The sequence below is a fragment of the Tenrec ecaudatus genome, chromosome 9 (genome assembly GCF_050624435.1).
Source record: "Tenrec ecaudatus isolate mTenEca1 chromosome 9, mTenEca1.hap1, whole genome shotgun sequence".
In the NCBI taxonomy this organism is placed as follows: Eukaryota; Metazoa; Chordata; class Mammalia; order Afrosoricida; family Tenrecidae; genus Tenrec; species Tenrec ecaudatus.
Genome location: NC_134538.1, coordinates 101,434,898 through 101,444,886, shown reverse-complemented (window position 1 = coordinate 101,444,886; position 9,989 = coordinate 101,434,898). Strand labels below are relative to the sequence as shown.

The following is a 9,989-nucleotide window of genomic DNA, read 5'->3' as shown; positions in this document are numbered from 1 at the left end:
AGAGGACCCGCCGGCCGGCCCGCCGCCGCCGTGAGTGTGCGCCCCGCGGCCGGCCTGGTGCCCGGGCTCCCCGGCGCCGGCGCTCCAGGGGGCGGGGGGCGAGGGGCACCGAGCCCGAGCGGAGCGGCGAGCCCGGCGTCCCGGCTGCCGGCGCTCCCTTTGTCTTCACCGGCCGGGCCGCCGGGTGCGCGGGAGGTTTGGAAGTTCGCGTTCCAAGCCGAGCGCGCGGGACGGGTCTCTGAGCGAGAGCGCCGCGGGGAACGGGGCCGTAGGGCTTGATGCGCTTTGTTCCATCAGTTGTGGAGCCGACCATTCTGCGGCCCCAGCTGTTGAGCAGCCTTTTAATCTTTTCATATTCATTGTTAATCTCTCTCTCTCTCTCTCTCTCTCTCTCTCTCTCTCTCTCTCTCTCTCTCTCTCTCTCTCTCTCTCTCTCTCTCTCTCTCTCTCTCTCTCTCTCTCTCTCTCTCTCTCATCTCTATTTCTCTCTTATCTCTATTTCTCTCTCTCCTTGGGTCTCCTCGCCCCACTTCCCGCCTTGGCTCTCTTCTCCTTTACTTCCCAGAAATCCAACATGAAAATCCTCGTGGCCTTAGCAGCCTTTTTCCTCATCTCCACTCAACTGTTTGCAAGAGAAATCGAAGCCAACGATGAACTGAATTATTGGAACGATTGGTCCGACAGCGACCAGATCAAGGTAAGACCCAGTCCCTTTGGTCCTCGGCTCCAGAGCTGTCACTCCCTGTCGCTAATTAGAGCTGGGAATACCCACAACTATGGGGCACTCTGCAGGGAGGCGCCTGGAGGCAGGTAAAGGGGGGCAGGTAAAGGGGTGCTGTTCCCGTATGGACTGCAGGCAGACTCAACTTGCCTGCCTCACCATCAGCACCTCCCTGGAGAAAAGATGCCCGCCCCAATGAGCGCGGGAGGCCTCGCAGGCTCAGAGCTGGGTGCCCTCCAGATTTGGGGGGCTGTGGGCGAACTGCACCTTGGCCGTTAGGGAAGGGACAACAGACGGGGCTCGGGGCGTGGGGCAGGGGCAGGGGCAGAAGCAGCGGGCAGACTCATCGCCAAAGCACCCAAACCAATGCTGTGGAGCCCATTCGGAATTATAGCCACCCTATTGGGCAAGGTAGACCTGCCCCCTAGGATTCGTGTGTGTGTGTGTGTGTGTGTGTGTGTGTTCACATATCTACAAGTATCTGGAGGCTGCCGAGTCTCTCTCTCCAGAGCAACTGGTTGGTTCCAGTTAGCATCCCATCGCTTTAACCACGGAGCCACCAGTGGGTACTAAATTAGCTCCTGCTTTAACATGTATCTATGCACCTGAGAATGACCGCAGCTCCACGTTTCACGTTGTTTGCTTTCGGGCTCCCAGGCCTTCAGGGAAGAGGGAGCATGCTTTTGAGCAAGGCAAGTTGCAGGTGACCTGTAAATCTTTGTTGCTACCAGCCCACAACACACACACACACACACACACACACACACACGAAAGTGGTCCTCATCAAAGAGATGCTAGAAATTAGGCAAAGCCACCTAGCCTGGCGCATGGTCTCCCGCTGGGAGGAAAGCTCTGGAGGGTGGGGGGGAGCAGGAGACAACGACGACGCAGTGCCTCCTGCCAATTTGCAAAGTGGAAGGACAAGGCTTTGGAGAGGTGGCCCTGGACAAGAGTTGCAATGAGGGATAGAGAGAGGAGGGGCCGTGTGGGATGAAAGGGTTGGAAGCAACAAAGCTTTATAGGACACCCTCACCGTGCCACTTCCACTGTTCTGTCGCATGCTCCCTCTCCCTGATGGCCTGAGAGCCTGAGCTGGGAATCCCAGGGTGGGAAACCCACTTCTGCAGCTCTGAGCCCACCAGGATCACACCTCAGCGGGGCCGTCCCCACCCAGGGCCGCGGGCTCGCAGGGCAGGGAGCACACCACAAGAATGACTTGGTTGCCACGTGCCCCGCGGGTTGCTTACACGCCGGTTTACACGCGCACGTGTCCCCTAGGAGGAGCTGCCTGAACGGTTTGAGCACCTTCTGCAGAGAATCGCTCGGAGACCCAAGCCCCAGCAGTTCTTCGGATTAATGGGCAAGCGGGATGTTGGTGAGACTGGCAACTGTCCCCTTGATCTCTGGGCAACGCGCCCCGCCTGCGATCCCCCTCCTGCAGTCTCAAGCGCTCTGCCCTGGGGCAGAGATGTCCACAAAACTCCCCATCTAGCACGCGCGTGCTCACGGAGGGAGGGCAGGGTACGCCCGTTTAGGACAGGGGCAGAGGATTCCGTCTCCACAAACGTTTTCTCAGGCCAAGATCCCAGCCAGACAAAGCAGGGGACGACGGGTGGCACTCTAAATGCATGACAACTCCCAGCTGGTGTTAGAGCATGCCCGAGGTTAGACCAGACATGGTGCTAGAGAACAGTGGTGCTCACTGGCACTCAGGGTAGCAGTCAGTGGAATGTGTAAATAGTTAATGTCAATTCATCTCTTGTCAGATACTTCACTTGAAAACCAAGTGGCCCTGTTAAAAGCGCTTTATGGTAAACATTCCTTCCCCTCTGTATTTTATTATCGTGTATGCACATCTAGAAAAGTGACAGAAATACTTCATAGGCTGAAATACAAGATCTTGACTATACCTGTTTAATAAAGAGACAGCTTACCTAAGTCTCCTAGGGCTCAGTGGGTGGGTGGCTGGCAGTGGGGATGTGTTTCTGTAATACAGGACAACTGTATAATCAGCTAGACAGTTCTGAGAGCCACTCAGAGCTGCCTTTGAATCTACGGGTCATTGAAAGCACTTAAGTATTCCTTTAGTTTGTTAAAATATTTAGATTATATTAATAACTTGATTAGCATTTACATTTATCAGCATGGTGTGTGAAAAGAAAACATCATATATCTCAAAAATAAATTTATTTTAGAATTCTGTAGAGACGCAATGTAGCTTCCTCAAAACAAATCTCCATGTGAGTGCTAATTTTGTCTTTCTTTCTTCTAGGACGTGGCCAAGTTTCTCATAAAAGTAAGTTCACAGCTTTTACATTAATCAAATGCAAATGTAACATAGATTGAATTCTACTTGATGTAACACCTTTACTTTCTGCCATAATTTGGGTTTTGGTGTTTTCAATTAAGGAGCCCTGCTAGGGTAGTGAATAATGCATTGGTCTGCAGTTTGAATCCACTAGCCAGACATCCATAGGGGCAATTCCACCAAATCCCATAGGTTTAGTATGAGTGGAAATAGGCACAATGGCAGTGAGTTATTTCTAAATGAGAAAATATAAGAATGGAGGAGACATGTTATATTCAGAACATGATTATTTTGTTTAAAACCCTATTGTTTAGGCATACGGTATTTCTCAAAATGATGTCTATGTTTAAAAAAAAACAACTAAGTCCTGATTAAGCTGCTGTTGAATTCTTGATCCACAGTAGCTATGAGAGAATAAATATTTGTTGCTGTTTTATTGCTTTTAGATGCTAGCAATAACTCCTTAAACCCTATAGATTATTAGTGTTAAATAAGAATATCAATCTTAGAAGGTAAAATTCAATAGACAGCTATATACCTCATTGCAACAATAACAACAACAAAGTGTTTACACTCATGTTCTAGGTCATTTAAATATTTGGTTGGGATCCTATAATGAAATCATTTACAGTGATACAGCCATCAATTAAGTAGAATAGGTGAATATTTGAGGAAAGAAACAACACTAAAGATAAACAGATGCAGTTTTTCAATCCCGTACCTGCAGGGGAAATCTTAATCTATCCATGCACAGTAAAACATAATTTAGGGCTGCGAAGATGGCAAAATTGTGGTCCTTGAAGGTCATTAGATTGCAGTTCCCCGGTTAATGGAACCAGAGTTTCCAAGAAACCCCAAGAACGCTTCATCATATCGTCCACTCACTCGCCCTATCTCGAACCGTGGCTCACTGGCTGGGAGAAAGGCCACATTAGGGTAGCCACCTTAGTCTCAGTACGTGTCGTATAAAACAAGATAAAGTGTCTCACTCGAGGTAACATAAACTGTTCCAAATGACTTCACCTTTAAAATAAGTAAGACTTATTCACATTGACTTTTGAAGAATTTGACTTTCAAGGAAATGATATACAGTAAATTCTACACAAGGAAAATAAGTATGCTCTGTGAACATTAAAACTAAAGCATCTTCCCAAACGACTTATTTTAAAAATCTGGTAAAATAGAAGGATGAAATTTTAGAACTTTAGAGTCATCCAGTGTAAGTATTTGGTTCAACTAAGATTTATTTGCTTAAAAATACAACATATTTAGTAAGTTAAGGAAATTATTAGATACTGTTCTATCACAATGTAGACTCAAAATTAATACCAGCTTAAATAGCAAAAATATTTTACGCTTTCTATGACAGACACATATATCATATGAATGAAGAATATGTGCTAATATTTTACGTGGAGCTGAGCAAAGTGTTTTCCTTATAGTGTCTTACTGTCATTTATAAGACTGACTTCAAAGCAGGGCCGTTCTTCAGGCTCACAAAGCTTGAACTATATATGTACAATATAGGCATATATTTGGAAGTTTTCTTTTTCTTGTACAAATTATAACAGTTTTTTTTCCTCAAAGACATACATATTAAAATACCCCTAAATGTATTTTCCAGGGTATAAAACAGACCCCTTTGTTGGACTAATGGGCAAAAGAGCTTTAAATGCTGGTATGTATAAATCATGGTGGAAAATAAAAAATATCTTAAATATACTTCTATTACTTTCTTTCTAAGGCATAGTTTTCAGGTATTAAAAAAGGAAGAATAATTATCCATGAATATTTACAGTAGTGAAAACCTGATTTCAATACTTCTAGCCAAAAATAGATATATAGGTGGTTAAACCATAATATCACCACACTGTCCATCTATCTTTCTCAAACAGGTGCTGCCCCATTTCACCATTACCTAACCTGAATCTTTGGGCTAGTCTTTGCCTTAGATCTGTTAAGTAAGTCAAACTCACCCTTACTAAATTTAAAGAGAGAGGGTGTATTAAAAAATTAGACTAGTCTGCACTTATTACCAACTTACTTTGTAAGTTTGCAAGATATCGTATCTGGCAGTCTTCCAACAAATACATGACAAATAAATCAATATCCATTTACATGAAGAGAGGTATAGAAGCTCAAATTCTAAATGTTCTAATGGATGGTGGAGAGTAAAGTGTTCCTCCGTTCTAGGGCATTTAAATGGGTACATGATCAAGTCATCCAAGAGTGCTAAAAATGATTTTTGGTTATGAAACTTTTAGAGAGAAGGATGTCACAGCCCTCCCCCTCGTAACCCATTTTCATTCTCAATCGTTCTTTCAATTGATATGAAGGCTGCATCTTTCCTATTCTACTTTTTAGTTGCCAATTTCTATGTAAATGCACATGCATCTGAGCATATCTACACATCTTTATTTCTTACCTTAGTCATCATATGGTTTTAAGATTAAGCGGTCCCTGTATCTTTTTCATAGAGCATCCTTCAATTCTCTTCTGAACACTTGCTACATTCTAAAATGCAAAAATTGATTTTAATTGTAAACCGGACGTCTCAAGTGTTTTTCCTTGGTCAAGAGAAATGCAGAGGATATAATTTTATAATAGGAAACATCACATATACTAAATAGTGGACTGGAGAACCCAAATGTAATATGTAAAAATACAGTGAAGAATTGAGACAATCCAGATGTTGAATTGCTATAGCTTTCCAAAACAGAGCTTGATAATTTGGGAAACACTGGGGAGACGACATTATTTGCCAAGCTTCTTGGTTTTGCTGTAATTATAACAAAATAATCTCCAAGTAAAAGGAACGACCAGAGAAAGACATTAAGAAATTTAAAATATATATTTACCATTCAAGAGATTCCTCACTTTTCCCAGTAAAGATTATTAATGAAAAGAAAAGCTAACTGATCACACAGTCTTTTACGTATTTTTATAATAATTGGCCTTTTATTATTATTATTTAGCCTTTTAAAATTAAGTCAATGATGTATGATAATTGGATTGTCATTCCCTGATACAGCATTGTGTCGGCACTGCTTCAGTCAATTCCTAGGTGACTTGCTGGATTTTAAATACCTTCAATGTTAGCCTTAGATGATTATGTGCTTTCTTTTATTCAAAGATACAGTATTTTTATACTGACTTTTTGTTAAACGCATTTGAATTGAAAAACTCTTAGCAATTGGATTTTTCTTTATTCTACCTTCAGTGAATATAGATTCAAATAATAACCATCTCATTAATTAGAAAGCAATGAACAGCTGTCTTACTCATATAAAAGATCCCTGGTTCCTCAAAATCTATAACTGAAATATGCCAGCTTAATTAATAGTTATCTGGAACTGATTGCAAAAATGATGCATCTCGTTATTTACATTGCTTCCCTTCTTTCTAAATTTAGATACTATCTTTTTCCATATTTAACAGTAGTTTTGGGACTGCTCAGATTTAAATTTTATAGAAGTTATCAGTTTTTCCAAAAACTTGGAAATGTTTTTACCAACACATACTCTCTTCTAGCTTTTGGAAATGGAATGCAAATTTAAAACACGCTGGTGTTTATTTGTAGTGGAAGTAGACGTTAGCCCTTACATAACTATGGCCTTCTGGGTAATCATATGAATCATCAACCATTTTCAGTTTGATTCAGACTTTAGAACATACTTAACTTTATAAATAATATAATGTGAAATTTAGGAAGGATCACATGCTATTAATGTAATTGAATACATAATTATAGCTAATAATAAATAGAAGTATAATAATGAATCCTAAATCCATTTATGATTAAACATTTGTTGCCTCGTTTTAGTTCAGGAAATATAAAAGAAGAAAGTGGGTGACAAGCACAATCTAGAGTCCAGCAGGAATCATTTCACATATGCAGCTGAGCCATGGTTATCATAAAGTCTGGCTCTGTTGTTGGCTTTTTTGGTACCCCTTTAACAGCCTGAAGAAATCTAAAATCCCTCCTTCCAAGGAAGCCTTCATCTGCTAGGACTCACCAAAAAATTTTACTTATGGCTTCAGAGGGGTCAAGGCCCAAGCAAGAACTTCTTCCATTCAAAAGCATGTTATGTCCCAGCTAAGTCACTAATCTGGCTTTTATACAGGGCATCCGGAGTTTTAAAAAGCATAGTCGTCTCACTGTGCTGTATATCTAAATATATAACGTGATAGGCAAGGTGATTTTCCTTAGATATTTGGCCATAACCTCTGATCCTTTCCCTTCTGTGGTTACAGACTCCAAAGAAATTGTTCATGATAAAATATAATTTGGCACCTTTTTTTGCTCAGATAGCCAAGTACTGAAGTTAGCTGATAATTATGTGTTAAGCACCTTTGTGATCAGTGAGTAAGTTTTCTGGCCATAAAGGTCTGGGGCGGTAAGTTCAACTATGTTGTTTGTAAGGCACAGTTGACCTGCCTATAGAAAATGAGGAGCCCTGGTAGAGTTGTTGTTACATGTTGGGCTGCTAACCTCAAGGTCGGATTTTGAAACTCTCTGCAGCTCCTCTGGAGAAAGAGGAGGCTTTCTACTCCCGCAAAGATTTACAGTCTCCGAGACCCACAAGGGCAGTCCTACCCTGTCCTCCAGGGTCACTGTGAATCTGAATCAACTTATGGCAGTGAGTTTGAGTAAGAGAGAATGAAAAAGGAGACGGTGAAGGCGCCATCATAGAGCAGTCGTTAGAGGGCTCACCTGCTAATCAAAAGGTCGGTCGTTTGAACCCACCAGCCTTTCCATGGGGAAAAGATGCGGCAGTGGCTTCTGTGAAGCAGTTCTACTGTGTCATAGAGGCTTTCTAAGAGTTGCAAGGACCTGGTCAGCTAATGGGTTTTTCAAGGCAGGCATCGAGAAACCCTGCTCGTGAAATTGTTAAGCCCTCTGCTAACAACTGAAAGGGCAGTGGTTCAGCCCCACCGGCCGCTCCCCAGGAAGACAGGAAGTGGCCATCTGTTCCGGTAAAGATGACGATCTTGGGAAACCCGACGGACAGTTCTGGTCTGATCTCTAAGACAGAAGATTCCGCCTTGACTCCGTTGCAGAGAGAATGAGGCTCTCTTTAGCCCCAGACCAGTTCACCTCGGGCGACCCCAAATGAGAAAGACGATACCGTTCCACCAGCAGGGGCCCTAGAACAGGACCAGCAAGCTTTCCTCCGTAAAGATAGTAACTATTTTAGCCTTTCTGGACGTGGCAGTGTCTGTGGCAACGACTCAGATCTGCTCTTTTAACACCAAAGCAGTCATAGGCAGCAGGTGGGAAAGGGAGGTTGTCGTGTGCTGATAAAATGTATTTCCACAGCCCAGGGGGCTAGGTTTGATCATGGCCTGCCGCTGGTGAACCCCATCCTAAAGTAAAAACCCCCCAGTTTGTGTTCGCCCTACTGCTCTCCCGGGTTACACTGGCATCATCCTTTCCCTCGTTCACTGTGGGTGTCTGCCCGCTTGAGAAAGCTGCTGGGTGAGCATCAGCGTGGTGCTCAGTTATGGAAATAAGCATTTAGGCCACTCGGGGTATGAGAGCGAATCAAAGTAGCAGGCTCTGTGGTTAGGGCACTTCCAGTCAGGATGGAGACGGAGACGGGATTGGAAGATAAACCTCTTAGAAAACCATTTACAGAGGGGGAAGTCATTATGAGTTAGATATGCCTTTGTCTTTATTTGTGTAATTTAGTGCCTTCTCTTAACAAACAACAAAAAACTTGACCCTCTCTGTTTCCAGCAGCTTTCGAAAGGAGCGCGATGCAGAATTATGAACGAAGACGTAAATAACTCCCTAACATATTATACACTGGGCTTGATTTGTGCCAATGGCCAGTGAAAGGTAAAATGAGAAAATTAAATATTTATTTAATAATAACTATTATTTGAGTTGAAAACTCAGAAAGTGTTTATTTTTCATATTGTGCCAATATGTGTTGTACAAATGTGTTCTGGTTCTAATGTGATGACTTTTGAGCTAGAAATCAGTGGTAATTTCTCCACAAAGCACAGTAAACAATAAAATCATAAAGCCTGTCAATGATATAATCTCTCAAGGAAGAAACCATTCCTGTTTTGTTGGGGTTTCTTTTGAAGCAGTCTAGTCAGCTACTGATGAAAGGGGACGAAACTTCCAGATAGTCCTGTGCATCCCGTCTCTGTTTACACGCTGAACATGTAATATGATTTTAGTATCAAACTACATTTGTATCCCTGAAGCATGGTCCATGTTTTGTGACTATATACGGATGCTTTACAAAGTTACAATGTGGTACTGAAGCTTTATTTCACTGTATGGTGTGTTGTGATAGTTTTAAATAAAAGAAAAAAATATCATGAAAATGTTGTCATCTTCTTTCATAAAATTTAGGCTAACTCATTGACCTTTCTTTCAGTGAATGAAATAGCATTTGCAAAACTACTCTAAATGCTAACAACACATAAAGCCACTGCATATCTATTTCTTAATAGCTATGAGGTATAATATCAATCTCAATCTCAGTTTCTTGCTGTTGCTGTCCCTGCCCCTGCCCCGGCCTCTGCCTCCCTCTTCCTATATTCATCTCTGTCATACATACATACATGAACACAGACACAGTTATTTCAGAAGTCATATGACATACATTTTATCCACGGAGTAAACAACTGCATTCTATATGCAAGTCGCTAACTCTGTATACACATGCCACATGCCTATGCTCTCCTTTTGCAAATGGAATAATCGTCTCATTTAAAGATGCATTTCCCTGGTGACATCCTTGTGGTGTAAAACAGCACCCGCCTATTCCTACCTTACTCGGCACCGAGCTAAAAAAGCGCCTGGGTCGGAGTCTCACTAGAGATCCCCAACCAAACTCTCACAGAGGTCCTGGTGGACACAGAAAGGTTTCTCCCCGGGCTGGCATCCTGAGGTCAGCTGCACAGAGGTCTTCTCCCTGAGGGCATCAGCCACATAGAGCA

The 9,989-nt window shown here is 42.7% G+C and overlaps 1 protein-coding gene across 1 annotated transcript; it reads left to right on the top strand.

Annotated features, from left to right (window-relative positions):
• The first annotated feature begins 574 nt into the window (after positions 1 to 574).
• TAC1 (tachykinin precursor 1) lies at positions 575 to 8,819 on the top strand. The gene is made up of 6 exons (XM_075557602.1): positions 575 to 697; positions 2,000 to 2,096; positions 2,488 to 2,532; positions 2,994 to 3,017; positions 4,654 to 4,707; positions 8,770 to 8,819. The coding sequence occupies exons 1-6, from the start codon at positions 575 to 577 to the stop codon at positions 8,817 to 8,819; spliced, it is 393 nt and encodes a 130-aa protein (XP_075413717.1).
• The last annotated feature ends 1,170 nt before the right edge of the window (positions 8,820 to 9,989 follow it).